The sequence below is a fragment of the Mobula hypostoma genome, chromosome 24 (assembly GCF_963921235.1).
Source record: "Mobula hypostoma chromosome 24, sMobHyp1.1, whole genome shotgun sequence".
Taxonomy (NCBI): Eukaryota; Metazoa; Chordata; class Chondrichthyes; order Myliobatiformes; family Myliobatidae; genus Mobula; species Mobula hypostoma.
This window is the reverse complement of record NC_086120.1, coordinates 50,377,555-50,404,537: the sequence shown is the minus strand read 5'-3', so window position 1 is coordinate 50,404,537 and position 26,983 is coordinate 50,377,555. Positions and strand designations below refer to the sequence as shown.

Genomic DNA, 26,983 nt, shown 5'->3' with positions numbered 1-26,983 from the left:
ATCACCCCTACTGGGGCACAGACCACCAACAGTAGCTCATCAGAGACCTCTATCCCGGGCTAGTGTTTTAAGTTAACCCCAGGTGTAGCCCATTTTACATCTTCCAGGCAAAAATCCTTCCTGTCCCAGGGATGATGAATTCGGAGCTTCTGTTGGCATTTCTGTAGCTCTGGATTTTTACAAGATGGGATTGCTAGCCCCATGCACAACCATCCTCCTTCTGCAGTTGGGCTTGGGTCCATCCATGGCAGAGTTAAACATGACATTCACCATGAAGAAATTCTTCATGACTCCCAAACAGCAGCTCACTGAAGGAATGAAGGCCTTTCCTATTCTTAACAGGTCTGATTTATTAGGGGAGCTCTTATGTGCAATGGTTATAAGTAATGTTGGCAAATCACTGTTCCCAAGATGCCACTTGTTTCTCAATGACATAGAAATAATGCCTTCACAAAGTGTGGGTGACTGTTTCACTGCAGCGGTGAGCAGCAGAGAGATAGTAATGGTCTGCTATAGTGACTTACTGAAGAAAACAAATTAAGAGTCAATGTCTGCAGCAAACATGAACTGGGCACGAGAGTGTAGTCAAATGTTCTCCTGCAGGACTCCTCCCAGTGTCAGCATGGAAGCCTGAAGGTTGTGAATATATTGCCCACCAGAGAGACTTACCCAAAATGCGGTTTCTATGAAGACTCTGCAGGTGTATGCTCTTTACAGATGGTGATGTCCTTCCCTATAATTCTAAAGCTCCAGATCCACCCCGAAGGGCCAACCGCAACCACACTGAGGCCCCAGAAATGGAGTGCTGCCAGTGGTTTTAAATTATACAGAGCTACCAATGCAATGGTAGTATCAGCAGCTAAATGCTGGAAAAATAAGCACACCGTTTGTTGTAATGGTGTCTGGGGAACCTGAAGCTGCTCATTCAAGGCTCCCAGTGTCAGCAGAGTTTTACTTTAAAAAGTGAAAACAAAATAAAGGCGAGTAAGATGTGTTTCTATTCTATTGAGCCCATTCCAATAAATCACTATGCGGAATTTTCTGTTCTAATTTTGGTTGGCATAGCCAGAAAAATGGCATAACACAAACAGCAATGTCATTTGGTGGTGCCTGATACTAGAATAATGTCAGGGGTGCTAACATGGATAATGCATGGAGGTATGCAGCCCCAGAATGGGTTCCATACAATCCAACATCTGATCTTAAGTGTTGCAGTCAATATTACCTTTGGTGCACAGTAGCTATTCATAAGATATGATGTAAATTCTACAGAGTTTGAACTTACTGACTAGGTAGTTAACTGGTTAGGAAAAGCAAGCAGAGTTTTGGACTGGAAAGCAGGAAATGCAGGATCCTTTCCAGGAAGTCAGCGCTTTTCATGGAGTGAGCTTCCGGGTGGACACAGAATACAGCAGAGGAAGCAGCAGAAATAGATAGGTCTGACCCCTGGGGTGGGAGGAGTGGAAGGCATTTCTACTCCTCTTGGCAGGACTTTCATATGATGAAAGACTGGATCGACTAGGCTTATACTCGCTGGAATTTAGAAGATTGAGGGGGGATCTTATTGAAACGTATAAAATCCCAAAAGGATTGGACAGGCTAGATGCAGAAAGATTGTTCCCAATGTTGGGGAAGTCCAGAACGAGGGGTCACAGTTTGAGGATAAAGGGGAAGCCTTTTAGGACCGAGATGACGAAAAACTTCTTCACACAGAGAGTGGTGAATCTGTGGAATTCTCTGCCACAGGAAACAGATGAGGCCAGTTCATTGGCTATATTTAAGAGGAAGTTAGATATGGCCCTTGTGGCTAAAGGGATCAGGGGGTATGGAGAGAAGGCAGGTACAGGGTTCTGAGTTGGATGATCAGCCATGATCATACTGAATGGTGGTGCAGGCTCGAAGGGCCGAATAGCCTACTCCTGCACCTATTTTCTATGTTTTCTATGCATGCAATGCTGTGAAAACACTCACCTTCTGTCTGAAGCTGTTACATTTCCAAAGATTTGTAAAGCCCAGACATTCACAGTAAATGCTGCAAGTTAAATCAGAGGCTTTCAGACTTACTGACAGAAAATATCAACCAAATCGCCCAAGAGCTATTGCATCTCTCAGACACCAATGGTTGATCTGGACCAGTCTCCTTTAATTGTGCAAATATTTCACTTCCAATTTCTGGAGCTCAGTATAGTAAAAAGCAAATTTTATAACATTTTATTGTCTCACATTCTATAGGTGGGAAAATAACATTACTTTTTCTAGATTCTGAGAAAATCTAATTCACTTTCAAAGTAACAGAAAGAGCAACAACACTGACCAACAGTGCACCAATTTTTGAAACTATCTCTGAAGCAGTTCCCATAAAATTAAAAAATCAAGAAACTACAGGTGCCAGAAATACAAAATCAAGACATTGCTGGAAATACTCAGCAGACCAGCAGTATCTGTGGAAGGAGGAAAGCTCATAAACCTTTCAGCATAATATTTCAGATCAATTGCCTATGTAAATGAGATGGTTAAAAGTCAAGGGACTTGTTATTGCATGCCACGCTGAATTAAACATCTACTATGCCGGTAAGTAGGGATGTTTAAAAAAAAATGTTTTGATACAATTTTGAGGCAGTTGGAGAAAACCAAGTGTTTTTCATTTTGATATGAGGGCAAGATTTTGTTATTTATTTCTATTGACAAATCAAATTACCTTCATCTACCTGATTAACAATTTATAATAGCTGGAGATGAGATTAAAACATAATTTCACTCTAATTTATATAACGTACATTGTTTACATTTCATATCTGATCACAATAAGTTAGAAAATAGCAAGTTTATTTCTACAAGAGCTAAACTACACTTGTACCACTTTAAGTGCTATAAAATGCTACTGAAAACTGCATGATCGAGTTTGTAACAGAACTCAAAAACTTACCAATCCATTACAGTTACTTAAGGCAACTTTTGTGGCTCCCTGGAGATCACTTAAATGTCCCAAATAATGACATTCATCCATATAATCATGTCTCCATTCCAAGCCATCTCTCTTCCAATATTCTACAGTAAAATAATCTGATACGAGATTAGCATGCAAAGTCAAGTTTAAAAGAAAGTGCAATCCATGTGAAGATACTTTATAAAAAACTTGCTGCTCAACTGGCTCATGTTGAAATGCAGGTAAGCTTCTTTTTGATCGCAGTTCGTGGCTACTTTTTACATTATAGCTTAAGAAGTCTCCATTGTGGTCTACTCGGACTGGAATTGCTATTTCATAGTGCTCGAGAGTTGACAGGAACTCTTCTGTATTTGAAAAAAAAAGTTTGTTATTCAGTTGCAGATTTCACTTCTTAATCCTTTCCCTCATTTAAAAGTCAATTTATAAAAAGATGCATTTCCTGTAGTAATCTTTGACCGATTCCCAAATATATAATCAATAAGGCACCATCCATCATTAAGGACCCTCACCATCCAAAAGAAGTCCTCTTCTTGTTACACACACAAAATGCTGGTGGAACGCAGCAGGCCAGGCAGCATCTATCAGAAGTACAGTCGACTAGTCCTGACGAAGGATCTCGGCCCGAAACGTCAACTGTACTTCTTCCTATAGATGCTGCCTGGCCTGCTGCATTCCACTAGCATTTTGTGTGTGTTGCTTAAATTTCCAGCATCTGCAGATTTTCTCCTGTTTGCGTCCTCTTCTTCTTGCTACTATTGAGGAGGAAATGAGGGGCCTGAAGACACACTCAACAATTCAGAAATAGCATCTTCCCCTCCAACATCAGATTTTTAAATGGTTCATGAACACTACCTTGCAATTCCTCCTTTTTAGCACTATTCATTTATTTTTGTAATTTATTGTAATTGTCTTTTTTGCTGTACTTTTGTCACAAAACTATTTTCATGTCACTTAAATTTATTATCACTAACTGGATTCTGATTTTCTATTGTTCTACAATATTCCTTAAATTGAAAGAGTTGGTGTATATGGACCATAGATTATACAAATCTTTTCCACATTGCTCTACCACAGCTGACTGACACATTACGGGCACTGGCAGGTTAGATCATGCTCCACTACGACACTACTCTCCACACGGTGAGCTCTAGCATTATATTGCACTGGCACATCGTATCATCAGCCATCTGGTTCTGAACAAACTCTTAACACTTGTAATTCTCAGCACTAGCATTAAACAGGGAGAAGTCATTAGGTTTTGATTGGACACTTTTTGCAAATTTTCACTGAGAACAAGAATTTATTTATTTTACTTTGAGTGGCAGTACAGGACAGGCCCTTCTGGCACAACAAGCCGCACCACCCAGCAACCCTCCGGTTTAACCCTAGCCTATTCGTAGGACAACTTACAATGACCAATTAACCTACTAACTGGCATGTCATGGACTGTGGGAGTAAAATGGAGCACATGAAGGAAACCCATGTACAAACTTGCTTACAGATTACGCCAGAATTAAACTCTGAACTCTGACGCCCCGAGCTGTAATAGTGTCATGCTAACCGCTTCGCTACCATGATGCCCCCTACAGGATGCTTTCCCCTTCTACAGGCTGTGGGTGTTGCTGCCTGTTGTATATGTGGCTGGGTTACACAACAAAGCTATAAATAAAAACGCTGGAGACGGGAGCTAAATTAACAAGGGTTCTTTACTGACTGAAACTGAACTGAACACACACATACAGATCAATATGCGCCTAATAGCACATGCAACGTGTTACTACAACATAAAGTAGTCCCATAATATACAGTAGGCTATATGGTACACTCCTCTCTTTTTATTTTAATAGTGTATCAACAGTTTTTTTTTCCCTGGGGCACGACGCTAAACAAATAGGTGTACCCTTAACATAGAAACGCCTACCAATTGTTTACTTAGCAACTTAATATCAAATTATAACAAAGTAACATAAAAATAATTATAATTCAAGTCACTGGGGGAGGGGGTCTTCTCTGCCTCTCCGGGTAACGGCTGTCCTGAAAGATTTGCTTTGGGGAATTAGTCTCCACAGGTACATCAGGTGTGTCCTCAGCACTGATGACAGGCTTATCTGTGGACGAGTCTGATGTGGTCACATCAGGAGTGTTTGTTTCTATGTCCGGGGAGTCAGGGTAAGGTGTTGTTGCGTGTTCTTCACCTGAGCATCCAGGATTTGATCCACATGACGTCTCCATATGTTCTCTCCCACCTGTACTCTATACATTAGTGACCCGTCTATGGCGGAAATTATACCTGGTTGCCACTTTTCAGTCTGGTAATTACATGCAAGAACTGACTGTCCCGCACTGAAACTCCGCGTTAGTTTAGCATGCAAGTGTTTGAACTGTCTGTTTTCCACATCACATCATACATCTGGTTTAAGATGATCCATGCGGGACCTCAGGTTCCTGCTCAGAAACATCATCGCTGGAGTCTGATTAGTGATTATATGTACTGCATTACGAAAGGCAAGGAGGAAGTTGTCTATCCTGTGTTGCAGTGGTCGATTTTCGCTGTCCAATGCCTTGATGGCTTCCTTGAATATCTGTACAAATCTTTCTGCCAAGCCATTTGTGGATGGATGGTAAGGGGCAGATGTAAAGTGCTTGATTCTATTGTTCCTCACAAAACTTTGGAATTCTTCAGAGACAAACTGTCATCCATTGCCTGTGCATGTTTTGTCCTGGTATGCTATTCCTGGTGAACATGGTCCTCAGAGCCGTAATGGTCTTTTCCGAAGTGGTTGATTTCATTTTGATGACCTCTGGCCATTTGGAATGTGCATCAATGACAATTAAAAAGATAAAAGTCCATGAATGGTCCAGCAAAGTCGATGTGCACTCCTTGACACGGTGATGAGGGTCACTCCCACGGATGAAGAGGGGCTTGTGGTGTTGTGTTCTGAATCTTTTGACATCCAGAGCAGTTCTTAGTCAAGTCCTCAATCTGTTTATTGACTCCTGGCCACCACACATAGGCACGGGCAAGACTTTTCATCTTCACGGTACCCAGGTGCCCCTCGTGCAGTTCCTCCAGCACTCTGGTGCATAGCTTAGAAGGAATCACAACTCATGAGCCACACATTAGCGTTCCCCGACACACTGATAACTGCTCCTTCCTCGCTGAGAAGGCTGGAAATTGTGTTACCCTGCACTGGCCATCCCTTTACAGTGGTATCATACACTTCTGACAACATAGGGTCATTGTGTGTTTCGCTTCAATAAGGCTGTTTGTCACTGGTAATTGTTCAACTATTGTTGTGTGAAAGACCTCTGCTGAATCCACTTGTGTAATTATCTTGGAAGTGGGCAGTGGTAAACGTGACAAACCATCTGCGTTGCCATATTGCTTGGTCCCCTTGTGTTCAATGTCATACATGTGACCTTCTAAGAAAAGGGACCATCGCTACAGCCTTTGTGCTGTCATCACTGGAACACCTTTTCTTGGATTGAAGATTGACACAAGTCAATCAACGAGTCAGTCAGAGTAAACTTTTGGCCATATAGGTAGTGACTTAATTTCCTGACTCCCCGTACGAGGCTTAGGGCCTCTCTATCAATCTGTGCAAAGTTGCGTTCAGCTGAAGTTAGCGTTCTTGAGGCAAAGGCTATGGTCTTTCGGAGCCATCTGGAAACTTGTGCTCTATCAGCTCCTATCCCATGGGGTAAAGCATCACAAGCTAGTTGGATTGGTAAGGAGGGTCAAAGTGCGCGAGTATCTCTTCTGAAGTTATGAGTCTTTTAGTTTCTTGAAACACTTTCTCACAGCTCTCAGTCCACTTCTATTGTGTCCCTATCTGTAATAGTGCATTTAGTGGGTGCAGGACTGTGGATAGGTTAGGCAAGAACTTGTGATAGTAGTTTACTAGACCAAGATATGCTCTCAGCTGAGACACATTTTCAGGTGGTGGTGCCTTAAGCACTGCTTCTATCTTGTCTTGAGACATGTATAAGCCATCCTTGTTGATCACATGCCCACAGTACGAGATTTCCTTTTTAAAAAAACTCACATTTCTATCGATTAGCTCTGAGCCCATATTCTCGTAACCTGGTGAGCACTTGTTTTAGGTTAGAAAGATGTTTGTCGTCATCTTTGCCAGTGACAATGATGTCATCCAGGTAACACTGAGACCCTGGAATCCCCCGCAGGACCTGGTCCATTGCCCTTTGCCAGATTGCAGGCGCTGATGCTACCTCAAACACCAACCTGTTGTACTGGTAAAGTCCTTTGTGTGTATTTATTGTCAAGTATTTCTTGGATGCTTCATCGATTTCCATTTGGAGGTAAGCCTGAGTCAAATCAATTTTTGTGAAATGTTCCCCTCCTGACAGGGAAGCAAGAATGTCCTCAATTCGGGGTAGAGGATATTGTACTGTGCGGAGAACTGGGTTAACAGTCACTATAAAGTCACCACATATGTGCACCTTATTTGGTTTTCCTGGGTTTGTGCTGGGGGTTTTCATCACCACTGGAACAAAAGGCATGACCCATTCACTCCAATCCACCTTTGACAGGACCCCAGTCTGCTCCAGATTTTTCAGCTCTGCCTCTAGGACGGATTGCATATGGCACTGGTCTGGCTTTGTGAAATTTTGGACATGCATTTTCCTCAATCTCAATCTTTCCCTTCATGCCCTGAAGTGTTCCTATTCCTCTCATGAACACTTCCTCAGAGTCAGCAAGTATTTGTGACAGTCTCTCAGATATAGCCTTGCTGCCCTCTTTTGCTGACACATCTAGTACCTTGATGGTGTGCCAATCCAACTGAATTTTCCTGAGCCATTCACGTCTCAGCAATGGTGGTCCTCCATTTTTTTCAGTACATAGAGGCTGTGTTTTGTCTCCATAGGTCGCTGTCACTTTAATTTTACCTTTGGGACGCACTTTCTTTAGCAGTAGTTTAGTTTGTTTCAGAGGTATATGAGAAAACAGTTGTTTGTAGTCGTGTACAGAGATCACTGTTAAAGCTGAGCCTGTGTCCAGCTCCATTTACAGTCTCACGCCTGCCAGTTGTGGAGTGATCCATATTACTCTTCGATCATCTGTCTCTTTCACGCTGTGAAGTTGCAGCCAAGACAATTCATTTTTGTCTGAGTTGTTTTTATCAGAACTGCTTTCTTTCATTTTGTGCACATTGTTGTATCTTCCTTTCTGGGGTTTCTTGTTTCTCTGTATTTTGTCCTTTTTCTGCTGTTTACTAGCTTTGCATACTCTGCCAATGTGGCCCTGTTTGCCATAGTTTCTGCATTCTTTATCTTTAAAACAACAATCATCAGGGTTATGTGACCTGTTCCCACAACATTTCTTTCCTTCACTTCTGTTCAGTGACATTTTATTTGTGGCATATTCCAGAGATTTTTGTTGCATCTCGGAAGCACCCCGGGCTGCTGTTTCTGTTGATATTGAGATGTTTAGCGCTTTCTCAAATGTAAGGTCTTTTTCGCACAGGAGCTTCTTCTGTGTGGCTTCAAAGTGTGTGCCACACACTAACCTGTCCCTCAATGTGTCTGATAGACCAACTCCAAATTGAGAATGTTCTGATAATTTGCGCAATTCAGCCCAATATTTAGAAATGCTTTAATTTTAGCTCTGATTCCATTTGTGAAATTTAAATCTTTCAGCAATGACCAGTGGTTTGGAGGGTGTCTACTATTTGCTTGAACGTTTTGCAGGCTGGCTTTTCAGTGGTTAACAAGCTCCATAGCAGCCTCTATGTTTTTGCTGCCATAATACTGAGTAAGATGCTGGCTTCCTTTTCATCATTAACACCATTAGCCTCACAATATAACTCCACTCTTTCAATGTAAATTGCCCACTCTTCAATGCCACTATCAAATGCTGTAATGGTTCCAATTATTGCCATTTTTGTTATGTTAATTAAGCCCCGTTCTAAGGCTACATCCACACCACGCTGGATAACTTTGAAAATGCCGGTTTCGAGTAAAAGCAATAGGCATCCACACTAAGCGTTTTTCAAAATATTTCTGTCTACACTAACATGGATATTTGGGCGAATCTCCTCTACTGGGCATGCGCAGGACACACACAGAAAATAAGCGAAGAGGAAACTGTATACTTAGTGTGCGTTTGTCCAGTTACAGAGTAGAAAAACTTAAAAGGAATTTGGTTTTTGCGCAGGAGGACATAAAACTAAAAAAAACAAATACTGGAGCGTATGGAGGCAACCAACAGGGAGTTCACGGACAGAATGACCCAGCTGACGACGAACATTGAAAGACTGACTAATTCTGTTGCATTAGTAAAGCACCTTGTTAAATGTATAAAACATGTCTGCATCAGTGTTATCTTGTATTTCCATACAATGTTACATTAGGCTGTTACACATCTATTGTCAGAGAAGTACTTGCATAAGTAGGTAAACCACCTTCATACAAAGACAGAAAACAGGACAAAGTGAGTATACTTATTTATTCAGTAAGCTATAGGTCAAAGTATTTGGTGAGTACATTTCTAACTCTTCTGGCTTCAGTCTCATTGCCGTCTGTTCTGAAATTGTTAGGCTATGTGGGGGGTTGCGTTCAAGAAAACAACGAAATGCCGCGCTGCCGCCATCTGTTCCGGCATGTCATGACAGCATTTTTAAATAGTCAAAGAAGCTCACTTCTCAATTTCAGTCTCACGCCAGTCACACCGACTGCGCGTTATAACAGCCATACGGCAGTGCTTGCGCAGTACCAAGCAGAAGCAGAAAAAGCATTGTTGTTGTGTTGTCATGACAGCGTTTTTAAATCTCTCCGTTTACCCCATACACACTACAACGGATATTAGGTGTTTTCAGATTTATTCACTCTGGAGACCGTTTCTGAAAATCTGCGTTTTCGGGGGATGAAAACGCTGCTTTAGTGTGGACGGAGGGTCAAAATGAAGAGAAAAAGCTTCGTTCTCAAAATTATCCAGCGTAGTGTGGACGTAGCCTAAGGTAGAAGGAGATGACTTATACAGGTCTCGTTACATGCACGTGTAGTTCAACTCTGAGTGATTATGCAGAAAGTTTGAAGTTAATAACTCATCTCATTCTACCTTAGGCCACGAACTTATCAATCACTCCGATGAGTTATTAACCACAAACTTTCTGCATAATCACTCAAAGAGCTGAACTGCACGTGCAGGTAATGAGAGCTGTATAACTCATCACCTTCTACCTTAGGCCACAAACTTATCAATCACCCCTGCTGTGGGCACTTTCTGGAGGTCCAAGGTCCGTATGCTCCATGACCACTGGACTAGGTGTGTAAATATAGGAGGGGACTATGCTGAAAATTAAATGTGCGAGGTTTTCTAAAATTGACTCCTTCTACCTTAGGCCACAAACTTATCAATCACCCCTCGTAGATTCACCCCTTATGTAACCTCACCATTCTTGCTATCAAAGTATGCTGGGTTGAACCTCTATATGCACATAAAAAGTAACTAAAGTAAAAAATTAGTTCCCGAAAGGATGAAACAGGAACAAAATGAGAAACTGAGAATATGGCAAATTCTGAATAGTTAGTAGCACACACAAAATGCTGGAGGAACTCAGAAGATGAGGCAGCATCTGTGGAAAAGAGCGAACAATTGACATTTCAGTTGGACCCTCTTGAGAGCGATTCAAATACACAGCCTTTTGATCTGGAGTCAGACACGCTACCGTTGCACCACAAGGTCAGTCAGCCACAGGTCTAAGTATATATCTTGGCTCAACTATCACAGTAAAAGAAGCAAAATCATCCCAATAACGAGAAAATTAAGGGTTGGAAGGGCCAGAAAATAATCTCTATCACTACAGAAAGAATACTGGCAAAGTAGTATCACAGTAAGAGGAACTAAAAACATCCCAATAACAAGAGAGAATCAAGGGGTGGGAGGAATATAAAACAATCTCTATCACTAGAGAAAGAATACTGGCAAACTAATAGGCTGAAGACTAACAAGACTCTTGGATGAGGCAACACAAAGTGCTGGAGGAATTCAGAAAATCAGGCAACAACTATGGAGGGAAATGGACAGTTAATATTTCAGGTTGAGACCCTTTATTACGTTATAAACTTTGGAAGGAAGAATGAAAAAGCTGATTATTATTTAATTGGAGTGAGGCTACAAAATGGTGCCCTTCAGGGAGAAATGTAGGTTGTTGTACATGAAATACAAAAGGTTAATGTTAATGTGCAGCTACGCAAATAACTAGGAAAACTAACAAGGGGCATGGAGCATAAAGGCAAGGAGATTTTAGTAAAACTTTACAGGGCACTGACAAGACTGCTGCAGCTGCACTAGATATTGATTTGTCCATGATATTGCAGTGTTGAATTCCATTTCCCTAGGAAAAAGGCTATGTGCATTCACCCTATGTCCATTGCAATTTTATACTCCTCTACGAGGTCACCCCTCATTTTATGTTCCGAGGTGTAAAATTCTTAGTCTGCCCAACTTCTCCCCATAATTCAGGCCCTTGAATCCTGGCAACATTCTTGCAAATCTTATTTGCACTCTTTACAGCTTACACTGGACAACAAAGATTTTGCTTCCTAAATACCTTTAGGTGTATCTTATGAATTTTGGGCTACTGATCATGAAAGACACCATGAAATTTCCTTATCATGCACCATTATTTAAAATAAACTTAGGTTTATTATTTCTATTCATAATTCAAGTCAATTAAAATGTTGCCTACAACGTAAGCTGGAAAGTTTCCTATCTTGTCCAGGCATGCTTAGGCAGCGTGGCTGCTGCATGGCAGGGCAGGTTTTAGTAATAATTATTGGATTCAGGACTGTAAGGATAGAATTTGCTATTACCAGGCACAAAAATTTCTATGAAGGATTTTGATATTTGAGACAGATGCTTCCCAGAATAACTGATGCCAAGATCAAGGAAAGCACTTTTGTTCATCCACAAATCAAACAGGTCATCAATGACAAGCAATTTGCAGAATTTCTAGTGGGACTGGAGAAAATCACATCGAAGGCATTCAAGGAATTTGTTGAAATTTTTCTCAGCATCTGCAGAGCACCAAGCTACATGCAGCTGGTTGAAAGCATGCTTCAAGCATATAAAACCATAAAATGCAACATATCACTAAAGATTAATTTTCTGTATTCCCATTTAGACTTCTTCCCTGCAAATCTTGGTGCTGTTAGTGATGAGCATGGTGAAAAGTTTCACCAGGACATTGCAGTCATGGAGCAAAGATACCAGGGCAACTGGAATCTATCAATGCTGGCGAATTATTAGACCATAAGACAAAGGAGCAGAAGTCAGCCATTCGGCCCATCGAGTCTGTGCCGCCATTTTATCATGAGCTGATCCATTCTCCCATTTAGTCCCACTCCCCCACCTTCTCACCATAACCTTTGATGCCCTGGCTACTCAGATACCTATCAATCTCTGCCTTAAATACGCCCAATGACTTGGCCTCCACTGCCGCCCATGGCAACAAATTCCATAGATTCACCACCCTCTGGCGAAAAAAAATTCTTCGCATCCCTGTTCTGAATGGGCGCCCTTCAATCCTTAAGTCATGCCCTCTCGTACTAGACTCGCCCATCATGGGAAACAACTTTACCACATCCACTCTGTCCATGCCTTTCAACATTCGAAATGTTTCTATGAGGTCCCCCCTCATTCTTCTAAACTTCAAGGAATACAGTCCAAGAGCGGACAAACGTTCCTCATATGTTAACCCTCTCATTCCTGGAATCATTCTGGTGAATCTTCTCTGTAACCTCTCTGTCAGCACATCCTTTCTTAAATAAGGAGACCAAAACCGCCCACAGTACTCCAAGTGAGGTCTCACCAGCACCTTATAGAGCCTCAACATCACATCCCTGCTCCTATACTCTATTCCTCTAGAAATGAATGCCAACATTGCATTCGCCTTCTTCACCACCAACTCAACCTGGAGATTAACCTTAAGGGTATCCTGTACGAGGACTCCCAAGTTCCATTGCATCTCAGAACTTTGAATTCTCTCCCCATTTAAATAATAGTCTGCCCGTTTATTTTTTCTGCCAAAGTGCATAACCATACACTTTCCAACACTGTATTTCATTTGCCACTTCTTTGCCCATTCTTCCAATCTATCCAAGTCTCTCTGCAGATTCTCTGTTTCCTCAGCACTACCATCCCCTCCACCTATCTTTGTATCATCAGCAAACTTAACCACAAAGCTATCTATTCCATAATCCAAATCGTTGATGTACAACGTAAAAAGAAGCGGCCCCAACACGGACCCCTGTGGAATACCACAGGTAACCGGCAGCCAACCAGAATAGGATCCCTTTATTCCCACTCTCTGTTTCCTGTCAATCAGCCAAAGCCCTATCCACATATGTAACTTTCCCGTAATTCCATGGGCTCTTATCTTGTTAAGTATCCTCATGTGTGGTACTTTGTCAAAGTTCTTCTGAAAATCCAAATATACAACATCCACTGCATCTCCCTTGCCTAGCCTACTTGTAATTTCCTCAAAAAATTGTAGTAGGTTTGTCAGGCAGGATTTTCCTTTAAGGAAACCATGCTGAGTTCTGCCTATCTTGTCATATGCCTCCAGGTACTCCGTAACCTCATCCTTCACAATCGACTCCAACAACTTCCCAACCACCAATGTCAAGTTAACAGGTCTATAATTTCCTTTTTGCTTCCTTGCCCCCTTCTTAAATAGCAGAGTGACATTTGCAATATTCCAGTCTTCCGGAACCATGCCAGAATCTATGGACTTTTGAAAGATCATCGCTAATGCCTCCTCAATCTCCACAGCTACTTCCTTCAGAACACGAGGGGGTTTTGTTGGATACTTAAGCGAGAAGCCTCAGATACTGAGTACAAATGAAAATCATTAACAAAATATTTTTAACTTAGTTGAACTATTGCAAAGCATCAGCACCATTATGGAATTCAATACATTATATTCAATAAAAGTTAATTTGTTGTTTCTCCAAATTCCTACGTGATACAAGTAGCCTGAGACTATATTTGTGTTCATCTTCAAGCAGTCTATCATAAATAAAAAAAATTTCTGAGGAAGCAACACTCTGAAAAAATTTGTTGTCCAATGTTATTGATGCCTTTTCTATAACAGGGGTGTATGGGGTGTCAGGGAGGGGTAGCACCTCTGGTGGGGGAACATGTCGCGTCCTTTTCAGGGCAGTTAGTCCACCTTTGGTCCCCACCTGGCACTCAGCTCTCACCTGTGGTTCCCCGTAGCTGTTTGCATGTGACAGCGGCCACATCCCGGTCAATGGCTTCGACAAGCCGGCTAAACCAGGTGAGGGTAGCCAACGGGTCTCAAACCCTCGGTGTGATAGGGAGTTGTCTATCCCAGCATGTGAAGACAGACTCCGGCGGACTGAGCGGACGAGACCTATGGAAGGTCCAACGGTCACGAAGGCGGTCTCTGCAAGCGTCGTGGAACATGTAGAGCAGGACAAGACACAGAAGACGTCCTGGTCATCCACTGCGCCTAGTCCCATCTCCAGCCATCTAGACTCTGTCTTGCCACTGGATCCAGATGGGAATTGGGAAGAGAGAGTGAGGCTGACGCTGCGCAACTCTCCCTCACTTAAATCCAAATCACGCGCTAGTCTCGACACCATCATAATGGTGTCGAGGTCCTCATCGACGTCAACAATGGACGAACAACCATAACAGGGTGACCAAAACTATACATAATATTTCAAATGTGGTCTCACCAATATCTTGTACAACTACAAAGTAACATCCCAACTCCTATACTTAGTGCCTTAGCAGGTGAAGGCCAGCATGCCAAAATTTTCTTCACCATCCTATTGAACTGTGACACCACTTTCAATGATAGGCATAGTTATCTATAATAACCTGGGTTAAGCTACAGACCACATACTGTGATAACCACATATAGTAATTTTTATGCCTTGTACTGTATTGCTGCCACAGAACAAACTTAACAGCTTATGTCAGTGCTGATGAACTTGACGTCATCCCATCATGGCTGCGATACAACTCTCTGTGTATACCTTCAGATAAGCTCCATCTCCAAAGAGTCTTAACAGTGTTCGTGAACAAGAAAAGACTTGAACTCTTCATTTACTGTGGAGTTCTTCTGTGCCAGGCACCAGATTTTAGGCAGTTTTCTTTCTAGTGGCCAAATACCACTATGTGATCTCATATTCTTAATAACCCACATTATGAAAGGAACCTATTAAATAAGCTTTGGGTTAGTCTTGCATCGTAGATCTTAGTAAAAACACCCTAGTGCATGTGTCTGGCACAATTTAGAAACCCAGCTTGCTTGCTGTTTTATCAAAATTACATCAAAAATAATCATCCAGTTAAAAAAAAATCACCGACAAGGAAAGGAAATAGAATGAGGTTATATTTCTTATGAGAAATATAACAAGAGGTTGTAAAATTTTTGCTAGATAAAATCAGAACTACTTTGGGTCCTTTATGCACGGTGATGGGAAGAATTTGAGAATAACAAAATGGCAGAGAAATTAAATAAATTGCCCACATCTTCAAGAGGATGCAGAAAACATCCAAAAATGGCATCGAACTTTAAGAACCCTAAGAGGATAGTAAGAATAATCAACAGGATTGATGGGGTCACCCTCACTCCTATTTGTGACATTTGGTGAGAGTGCTGTATATGAAGGGCCCAAAGCATTGCTGAGGATCCCTACCATCCATCAGGACTAGAACTGTCATTCTGGGTAATCGCCTCTCGACTCAGGCTGTGAGACTAATAAATACATAGCCATCACTGAGGCTTCGTCACTAGGACAGGGAGCTGGTTACATATATATTGTATATATTCATATTCCACAATCTTCAGTTTTAAAGATGGGACTGGACATCTGTAAGTGCATTAGTTGTCATCTTTCAAAATTCCATCTAATCCACAGTGAATCTACAGATTGGAAAGCAGAAAATTTATTGTTTCTTCCCTCCTTCCTTTCTCAAGTAGAAAACTGTAAACTACATTAGCAAGCATTGGTAGTAATGGCATAGAATGGAAATTGCTTCACGAGCAGGAAAAATAGGTCACTTTCCAGTTGGGAGTTGTTATCAGTGGGGTACCACAGAAATCAATGCTGGGACCCAAATCTAAATCAATAATTTGGATGAGAGTTTAAGGTGCAATAAATACTAAACTTGTTGATAATATAAAAGCTAGGTGGCAGTGTGGTCTGCATAGAGAGACTTGAGGGGACCAAGTCCATATTCCCTAATATAACATTTTCCCCTTATATCCATATAAACAGTGAATGGAGTATAATGGGGGAATGTATAGTGGCATAGAGTTTGGTAGGAAAATAGAAAGGCAGAACAATTTTTAAAGAGGACAATGGGTGTGGATTATAACCTGGGTGCCATTGTATACAAATCAACAGGCATATTGAGGAACAATCAGAAATTGGACAATAGGTTGTGTTTTAATACAAAAAGATTCAGATGCAAGAGTAGTTAAGTCAGCTTCAATTATATAGGGCTATAGTGTGACATATTGTATACCAGATACATGTCTGATCTCACTACCTAGGGAATGGTATACTTGCAATACAGGGAAGGTTTGTCAGATTGATTTTGTGATGATGGATTTGTGATAGGACGGAGTAAGGAGACTAGGCCTACACTGAAGTTTAGAAGAATGCAAGATGAGCTCATTAAAACATACAAGTCAAGTCACTTTTTATTGTCATTTTGACCATAACTGCTGGTACAGTACACTGTAAAAATGAGACAAAAGTTTTTCAGGACCATGGTGCTACATGAACAATACAAAAACTACACTGAACTACGTAAAACAACACAAAACTACACTAGACTACAGACCTACCCAGAACTGCACAAAACAGTGCAGGCATTACAATAAATAATAAACAAGACAATATGCACAGTAGAGGGCAGTAGGTTGGTGTCAGTCCAGGCTCTGGGTATTGAGGAGTCTGATGGCTTGGGGGAAGAAACTGTCACATAGTCTGGTCGTGAGAGCCCAAATACTTCGGTGCCTTTTGCCAGATGGCAGGAGGGAGAAGAGTTTGTATGAGGGGTGTGTGGGGTCCTTCATAATGCTGTTTGCTTTACAGATGCAGCATGTGGTGTAAATGTCTCTAATGGTGGAAAGAGAGACCCCGATGATCTTCTCAGCTGACCTCACTATCCGCTGCAGGGTCTTGCGATCCGAGATGGTGCAATTTCCGAACCAGGCAGTGATGCAACTGCTCAGGATACTCTCAATACATCCTCTGTAGAATGTGGTGAGGATGGGGGGATGGGAAATGGACTTTTCTCAGCCTTAACAGAAAGTAGAGATGCTGCTGGGCTTACTTTGCTACGGAGCTGATGTTGAGGGACCAGGTGAGATTCTCCACCAGGTGAACATCAAGAAATTTGGTGTTCTTAACGATCTCTACAGAGGAGGCGATGTTCAGCGGAGAGTGGTCACTCCATGTCCTCCTGCAGTCAATAACCATCTCTGTTTTGTTCACATTCAGAGACATGTTGTTGGCTCTGCACCAGTCCGTTAGCCACTGCACCTCCTCTCTGTATGCTGACTCATCGTTCTTGCTGATGAGACCCACCATGGTCGTGTCATCGGCGAACTTGATGATGTGGTTCGAGCTGTGTGTTGCAGCACAGTCGTGGGTCAGCAGAGTGAACAGCAGTGGACTGAGCACACAACCCTGGGGGGCCCCCGTGCTCAGTGTGATGGTGTTGGAGGTGCTGCTTCCAATCCGGACTGACTGAGGTCTCCCAGTCAGGAAGTCTAGGATCCAGTTGCGGAGGGAGGTGTTCGGGTCCAGTAGGCTCAGCTTTCCAATCAGTTTCTGAGGAATCATTGTGTTGAATGCTGAACTGAAGTCTATGAACAGCATTCGAACGTACGTGTCATTTTTGTCCAGGTGGGTTAGGGCCAGGTGGAGGGTGATGGCAATGGCGTTGTCTGTTGAATGGTTGGGACGGTATGCGAACTGCAGGGGGTCCAATCAGGGATACAGCAGGGTCTTGGTGTGCCTCATGAGGAGCCTCTTGAAACACTTCATGATGATGGATGTGAGTGCGACAGGACAGTAGTCGTTGAGGCAGGACACTGAAGACTTCTTCGGCACGGGGACGATAGGAACGACGGCGCTGCTCAGGGAGATGTTGAAGATGTCAGTGAGAATCTCTGCTAGCTGGTCTGCATATCCTGTAAGCACTCTGCCAGGAATATTGTCTGGCCCAGCAGCTTTCTGTGGGTTGATCCTGCACAGAGCTCTCCTCACATCGGCCACGGTACGGCACAGCACCTAGTCGTTTGGAGGAGGGGTGGTCTTCCTCACCGCCACATCATTTTCTGCCTCAAAACAAGCATACAAGTTATTCAACGCATCTGGGAGGGAGGTATCACCAGCTCAGGCAGGTGGTGTTGTCTTGTAGTTGGTGATGTCTTGAATGTCCTTCCACATGCGCCGCTGTCCTGGAAGTGGCTGTGGATTCACTGGGCGTGTGCACACTTTGCCCCTCTGATGGCCCGGGACAGTTTGGCTCTCGCTGTTGTTAGGGCTGCCTTGTCGCCTGCTCTGAAGGCGGAGTCACGGGTCCTCAGCAGCGCACGCACCTCCGCGGTCATCCATGGCTTCTGGTTAGTGCGTATAGTGATGGTCTTGGCCAGTGACATCAACAATGCACTTGCTGATGTAGCTAGTCACTGATGCCGTGTACTCCTCTAAGTTGGTAGAGTCGCCATCGGTTGCAGCCTCCCTGAACATGTGCCAGTCTGTGTGCTCAAAGCAATCTTGAAGAGCAGAGATGGCTCATGCTGGCCAGGTTTTCACCTGCTTCTGAACTGGTCTGGAGCACCTGACGAGCAGTCTGTATGCTGGGATTAGTATAACAGATGTGGTCTGAGAACCGAGATGGGGGCGGGGCACCACCCGGTACGCGTCGGGAATGTTTGTGTAAACAAGGTTCAACGCGTTCTCCCCTCTCGTTGCAAAGTCCACGTTCTGATGGAATCTGGGGAGCACACACTTAAGGATCATGTGGTTAAAATCTCCGACGACAATAAACAGCTCATCAGGGTGTGCGTTCTGCAGTTCGCTAATAGCTCCATACAGTCCACAGAATGCCTCCTTAGCATTAGCGCTGGGGGTAATATACACACCGACTATAAGGACAGTGGTGAATTCCCCTGGCAAAACTAATAGGGTACTTGACTTGATTGATGCAGGACATATTTCTCTTGACTGGGGGAGGGGGTGACATCTAGGAACAAGAGTCAGCCATTCTTGAATGAGATGAAAAGAAATTCCTCCACTTACAGAATGGAATTAACTGTCCAAGACTATTCTGGAGTTAATGCAGGAAACTGGTGGTGGGATAAAAGACCAAGATCTCACTGAATGGCAGTGCAGGCACAAAGAGCTAAATAGCCAATTCCTGTTTCGATTTCCCACATTGATACCTATATTTTTGAATAATCCATTACTATGGCCCTGCTATACCTACAATTTACTCAAATTGCTGACATCCTACTCATTTGCTCGAAATCTGTCGAAAATGTCTCCCACGATCTTATCTACAAGATTATTTATCTTTTCCATTGCATAATTTGGATATTCTAACAAATACATATTGTACCTCCATCTCAGACTTCTTTAAAATATCTTGTCCAGTTAACTCTACCAACTCTCAGAATGACAATCTACAACTGTTATGCTTTATGCCAATTGTTTCCTTTTCCTTAATCCTAAATTTTCCGAAGTACAAACTCATAACTCTAAGATTCATGTTCCTAATATTTATTGCTTTTATTTAGTTTGTTGTCTTTTGCACATTAGTCGTTTGTCTGTCTCTGTTGCATGCAGTTCCTCATTGATTCTATTGTGTTTCTTTGTATTTATTGCGAATGCCCACAAGAAAATGAATCTCAAGTTAATGTATGGTTACATATATACACTTTGATAATAAGTTTACTTTGAACATTGTCTGTATTTCATTTATCCTCTGCCTAAGTACTAACATCTTCCTATTCTTCTTCTGTACTGAGCCAAACAGAATGACATACAAAAGTTTATGGATAACCGAATAAGAAATTAAATTTAAAATAGTGCAAGGCTTTTTAAAAATATTAAACCCACTTGCTAATTTAGGGGAAAAAAAATCAGGGCAAGTCTTCGGCAACAAAAAGACAAGGCAAGTATCTATGCTACAAAAGTCAAGTTTAAACGGAGGCCAGTTTGGGTATGCACTCCCACGGTCCACCAACCTATCACAAGCAAGAATATTTTGCTGCAGCCACAGCATGAAGCACCATCGTTTTGGTTATTCCAGGTAGTTCATAGATCTCAGAGTTTGGGGATGGGCTGAAAAAGAGATATGATGAACAGAACCTGAATGACAAATTAGCTTCAAGAGATTGGGGGTGTGGGTGGGGTAACCGAGAACGAACAGCAAAAGATAGACTAACTTCTTAAGAATGTCTAACCAGGTTTAATAGCCAAGAATAATACTTTTTGCTGTTTCAGCCCTCATTTGACATTTTATATCTTGCTTCTGAGAAAGTGAGCTGAATTTTGTATTACGTTTGTTTGATGTTACTGTGGACATCCAGAGACTTCTGCATATGCGCACTGGGATATGACAAAAATTGCAAAATGTGCAACCTGAACATCATGGGATCCATTTGCTCTTATATTCAGATTCTGTGCGTAGCTTCCAAAAAAATGTTGAACTATAGATAAAACAGAGAACTTTAGGGGCAGGCAATACGAAAGAATGGCAATCTAATCATGGCCAAAGCAAAATAAAATCTTGCAATTCACCAAACTTACAAATGAAAATGTTGATGCAAATTTTAGATAAAAATCACACTTAAAAGGTTTTGTCCCCTTAATCAGCACTTTAAATTTGTCTCTTGGTAAAGCTTTGGTATTCAATTTCTGAATCGTTAATGGAAAATGAAGAGAGATCCCTAATGACTAAATCATTAAATATTGAAACAGCTGCAACCCAAAAAAAGTCATTGTGAAGTCAAACATTGTAACTGTGCTCTCAAATCCAGAACAATAACTAGTTCCTTCTGTTGCACTTGGAGGGTTTGTATTCAGTAACAAGGATCAGCAACTGAAGTTTCCAATTTACCAAATATGCCCTGTGTGGCATATAATGCAAGTGGATAAGATATTTGCAGGTAAATTTGAGATCCATTATGTCTATGCATTTGTATTTGGTGCTGGGATCAGTAAAAGGAGTAACTCTACTTTTCCCAATAGTACAATTCTTGTTTTAGTTCCTCTCCAGGCAGTTAAAAAAAATACACTCTGAAAATTACAATGAATGAATTTAAAAGCCTCCTAGGACATCCAGGTTACCTTGAGAGGTCTTTTATAAATGACCAAAACCTGTGACCTATGCTATAATAGTTATATCAGTTAAACTTGCCTTAATGGATAATATATTGGCTCTTGAATCATAGAAACATAGAAAACCTACAGCACAATATAGGCTCTTCAGCCCACAATGCTGTGCCGAACATGTACTTACTTTAGAAATGAACTAGGGTTACCCATAGCCCTCTATTTTTCCGAGCTCCAAGTACCTATCCAAGAGTCTCTTAAAAGTCCCTATTGTATCCGCCTCCACCACCATTGCCGGCAGCCCATTCCATGCACTCACCACTCTCTGCATTAAAAAAATTTACCCCTGACATCACCTCTGTACCCACTTCCAAGCACTTTAAAACTGTGCCCTCTCACGTTAGCCACTTCAGCCTGGGGAAAAGCCCCTGACTATCCACACAATCAATGTCTCTCATCATCTTATACACCTCATTCAGGTCACCTCTCATCCTCCGTCACTCCAAGGAGAAAAGACCAAGTTCACTCACCTGATTTCATAAGGCATGCTCCCCAATCCAGGCAACATCCTTGTAAATCTCCTCTGCACCCTTTCTATAGTTTCCACATCCTTCCTGTAGTGAGGTGACCAGAACTGAGCATAATACTCCAAGTAGGGTCTGACCAGGGTCCTATATTGCCATAACATTACCTCTTGGCTCTTGAACTCAATCCCATAGTTGATGGAAGGTCAATACACTGTATGCCTTCTTAACCACACAGTCAGCCTGCGCAGCAGCTTTGAGTGTCCTATGGACTCAGACTCCAAGATCCCTCTGATCCTCCACACTGCCAAGAGTCTTACCATTAATACTATGTTCTGCTATCATATTTGACCTACCAAAATGAACCATCTTACATTTATCTTGGGTGAACTCCATCTGCCACTTCTCAGCCCAATTTTGCATCCCATCGATGTCCTACTGTAACCTCTCACAGCCCTCCACACTATCGACAACACCCCATCCCTCCACTTCTTCATCCAAGTCAGTTATGAAAATCACAATGAAAAGGGGTCCCAGAACAGACCTGAGGCACATCACTGGTCACCTATCTCCATGCGGAATATGACCAGTCTACAACCACTCTGTCTTCTGTGGGCATGCCAATCCTGGATCCACAAAGTAAGGTCTCTTTGGATCCCATGCCTCCTTACTTTCTCAATGAGCCTTGCAAGGGGTACCTTATCAAATGTCTTGCTGAAATTCATATACATCTACTGCTCTACCTTCATCAATGTGTTTAGTCACATCCTCAAAAAATTCAATCAGGCTCGTAAGGCACGACCTGCCTTTAACAAAGCTATGCTGACTATTCATAATCATATTGTGCCTCTTCAAATGCTCATAAATCCTGCCTCTCAGGATCTTCTCCATCAACTTACCAACCACTGAAGTAAGACTCACTGGTCTATAATTTCCAGGGCTTTCTCTACTCCCTTTCTTGAATAAGGGAACAACATCTGCAACCCTCCAATCCTCTGGAACCTCTCCCATCCCCACTGATGATGCAAAGATCATTGCCAGAGGCTCAGCAATCTCCTCCCACAGTAACCTGGGGTATATCTCATCTGGTCCCAGTGACTTATCCAACTTAATGCTTTCCAAAAGCTCCAGCACATCCTTTCTTAATATTTATATGCTCAAGCTTTTCAGTCCGCTGCGAGTCATCCCTGTAATCGCCAAGGTCCTTTTTCATATCAAATACTGAAGCAAATTATTCATTAAGTACCTCTGCTACCTCCTCCAGTTCCATACACACTTTTCCACTGTCACACTTGACTGGTCCTATTCTCTCACGTCTTATCCTCTTGCTCTTCACATACTTGTAGAATGCCTTGGGGTTTTCCTTAATCCTGTTCGCCAAAGCCTTCTCATGGCCCCTTCTGCCTCTCCTAATTTCATTCTTAAGCTCCTTCCTGCTAGCCTTATAATATTCTAGATCTCTATCATTACTTAGTTTTTGGAACCTTTCTTAAGCTTTTCTATTCTTCTTAACTAGATTTTCAACAGTCCACCATGGTTCCAGTACCCTACCATCCCTTCCCTGCCTCAATGGAACGTACCTATGCAGAATGCCACGCAAATATCCCCTGAACATTTGCCACATTTCTGCTGTAAATTTCCCTGAGAACATCTGTTCCCAATTTATACTTCCAAGTTCCTGCCTGATAGCTTCATATTTCACCTTACTCCAATTAAACATTTTCCTGTCTTGTCTATTCCTATCCCTCTCCAATGCTATGGTAATAGAGATAGAATTGTGATCACCATCTCCAAAATGTTCTCTCACTGAGGGACCTGACACCTGACCAGGATCACTTCCCAATATCAGATCAAGTACAGCCTCTCCTCTTGTAGGCCTGTCTCCATATTGTGTCAGGAAACCTTCCTGAGTACACCTAACAAACTCCACCCCAACTGAACCCCTTGCTCTAGGGAGATACCAATCAATATTGGGGAAATTAAAATCTCCCATCATGACAACCCTGTTATTATTGCACCATTCCAGAATCTGTCTCCCTATCTGCTCCTTGATGTCTCCATTACTATTGGGTGGTCTATAAAAAACACTCAATTGAGTTATTGACCCCTTCCTGATTCTAAATTCCACCCACAGAGACTCAGTAGACAATCCCTTCAGGACTTCCTCCTTTTCTGCAGCCGTGACACTATCTCTGATCAGCACTGCCACATCCCCACCTCTTTTGTCCCCCTCCCTGTCCTTCCTGAAACAGCTAAAGCCTGGCACTCTATGTAGCCATTCCTGCCTGAGCCATCCAAGTCTCTGTAATGGCCACAACATCATAGCTCTAAGTACTGATCCGTGCTCTAAGTTCATCCGCTTTGTTCATGATACTGCTTGCATTAAAATACACATCTCAAACCAGTCTGAGCGCATCCCTTCTCTATCCCTACCTATACTCTCTCACACTGTCTACAAGCTTTCTGTATTTGTGAGCCAACCACCCGTTCCTCTGTCTCTTCAGTTCAGTTCCCAACCCCCAGCAGCTCTAGTTTAAACTCTTCCCAATAGCCTTATCAAACCTCCATGCCAAGATATTGGTTCCCCTCGGATTCAGGTGCAACCCATCCTTATTGTACAGGTCACACCTGCCCCAAAAGAGGTCCCAAAGATCCAGAAATTTGAATGCCTACCCCAATCTCTCAGCCACACATTTATCTTTCACCTCACTCTATTCCTATACTCACTGTCGTGTGGTACAGGCAGTAATCCCGAGATGACTACCTTTGTGGTCCTGCTTGCCAGCTTCTTTCCTAACTCTCTGTAGTCGGTTTTCAGGACCTCCTCCCAGATAGGATTAACCAGAGGATAATTTCACTCACTCCAACACTGAACTGTGCTCGGAACCTACGGGCTCACTTTCAAGGACTCTTCATCTCATGTTCTTGATATTAATTGCCTTTTTTTGCTTCTTTGTATTTACTGCAAATGTCCAGAAGAAAATGTTTCTTAGGGTTGTATATGGTGACATATCTACTTTGACAATAAAGTTACATTGATCTTTTGAACTTTGAATAACACTGCTTTTCCTTGATGTCAAGTTGGACCTAGTACTCAAATTTACTGTACAGGATTAATGCAAGTGAAAAACAATTTCTACTGCATTTACTTCACTGGCACTAAACTCAAAAACTGTAAAATTAGGAATTTATCACTTCTTAAAGATCATAATAACCGCTATTAAGAAGGTAGTGCCTGGGAGTTAGTGCACAAACTGCATTTACATTCTCTCCCAGCTCTGAAAAAGATTCACAAAATTAGCTAAATATACTTGAAATATCAGTGCTACAGTTCACAGCGTGGGAATTTGTGTGCTAAAACTGGATCTTGTTCCCTGTGGAGCCTCTATGCAGAGTGTGCAGCTGCTATATCTTTGCATTGCTAACCACTGGAAAGGAAGAGTACTGAAAGATTCATTACAGCCACAGTATAGAGGCAATGCTACCACGGTCAGTCCCTAGACTGGCTACAGGAGGAAGGTTGGGTATGGAGCTAGCAATCCCTTTCCATAAAAACCCAGAGCTACAGAAACATCAACAGAGACAGCAAAGACCTCATCCCTAGGAGGGAAAGGATCTTGGCGGAGAAGACATATAAAGTAACATGGTGCTAGCGGAAGCCACAGGGCCGATCAACTTTCTATCAGTCCAGGATTCTGGCAAGCTACTGTTGACGGTCAATGCCCCAATAGGGGTATTGGGTTTAAAAAGACAGTAGAGGCAGAGAATGATGGCAGAAAACTGGGAAGGGAAAAGATACAGAATTATCCACTACATTTGGCCCAACCTCTTCTACCTGAAGAACTGTTTCAATTGGCTGCACATTGATCAATGACCAGTAATCTCTGAACACAGATCATGTGATTGTAAAATACAAAGCCAGTCTGTGAATGTACCTTCACTGAATTATTAGAGGCTGAAAAATAATGTGGACAGGTCATCAATGACAGAGAAAAGCCTTCAATTCATATCTGGTTTCTGAATTCTCCATGAAGTGCTCCTTGTTCTGTGAGTGAACTCTGAAGATTCTGTTTCCCTGAAAAGCTCCAATTTTTGGTAGCAGGAGTGGAACTTTCTGCAGATCTTTCTGATCCTAAGCAGTGGCCTCTCCGTACCAGATGGTGATGCAACCTGCTAGAATGCTCTCTACCCTACATCTGTAGAAATTTGCGAGAGTCTTTGGTGAGGTACCAAGTCTCCTCAAACTCCTAATGAAATATAGTTACTGTTGTGCTTCTTCATAATTGCAACAACTTGTTGGACCCAGGATAGGTATTCAGAGATGTTGACACCCAGGAACTTGAAACTGTTCACCCTTTCTAATGCTGATCCCTCAATGCAGACTGGTGTGTGTTCCCTTGACCTCCCCTTCTTGAAGTCCACAATCAATTCTTTAGACTTACTAACGTTGAGTGCAAGGTTATTGTGGCACCACTCAACTCAACTCTTTCATCACAGTTGTTGATGAGGCCAACCACTTGTGTCATCAGCAAACTTGATGGTATGGTTTGAATTGAATCTAGCAGTGCAGTCGTGCATCAGCAGTATGAATGACAGCTTGCTGAGCATGGAGCCTGGTTGGGGGTGGGGGGTGGGGGGTGGAGAGCTGGTGCCAGTGCTCAGTCTGATGGAGCTGAGATGTTTGTGCCAACACTGACTGGACTGACTGTGGCCTTTCTGTCAAGTCCAAGAGCCAGTTACAGAAAGAGCTGCTGAGACCCAATAAGAACAGCTTACCCACTAGCTTCTAAGGGATGACCACATTAAATGCCAAGAAGTTGATACGCAGCATGCTGGCAATAAGGCACCATTTTCCAGGTTGTTCAGAATGGAATGTAGTGCAGAGGCTATGGCATCATCAGTTGACCAATTTGAGCAATAAACGAACTCGAACTCGTTCAATGTAGCAGGAAGATGGGATTTAATGTTAGATTTCCCTCATGTCTGTAAGACGTTACAATTATTTCATATTAGAGATCCCAGGAATGTTCTACCGATCTACCAAATGAATGAGCAGAAAATTGCAATAGGTTTATAAACACTACCTGTCATATTCGGCTGCTTAAAACTTTTAATACTTTACGAAGAGAAGTATGAGTCATAAATAGATGAATAA

The 26,983-nt window shown here is 42.3% G+C and overlaps 1 protein-coding gene across 2 annotated transcripts in view; it reads right to left on the bottom strand.

Annotated features, from left to right (window-relative positions):
- LOC134337597 (A disintegrin and metalloproteinase with thrombospondin motifs 6-like) overlaps window positions 1-26,983 on the bottom strand; it is a 214,649-nt gene that overhangs the window by 169,094 nt on the left and 18,572 nt on the right. For both annotated transcript variants that reach the window (XM_063032752.1, XM_063032753.1), the window contains exon 3: window positions 2,927-3,291. In XM_063032752.1, the coding sequence (XP_062888822.1) occupies window positions 2,927-3,291 (365 nt within the window). The remainder of the gene's footprint in view (window positions 1-2,926; window positions 3,292-26,983) is intronic.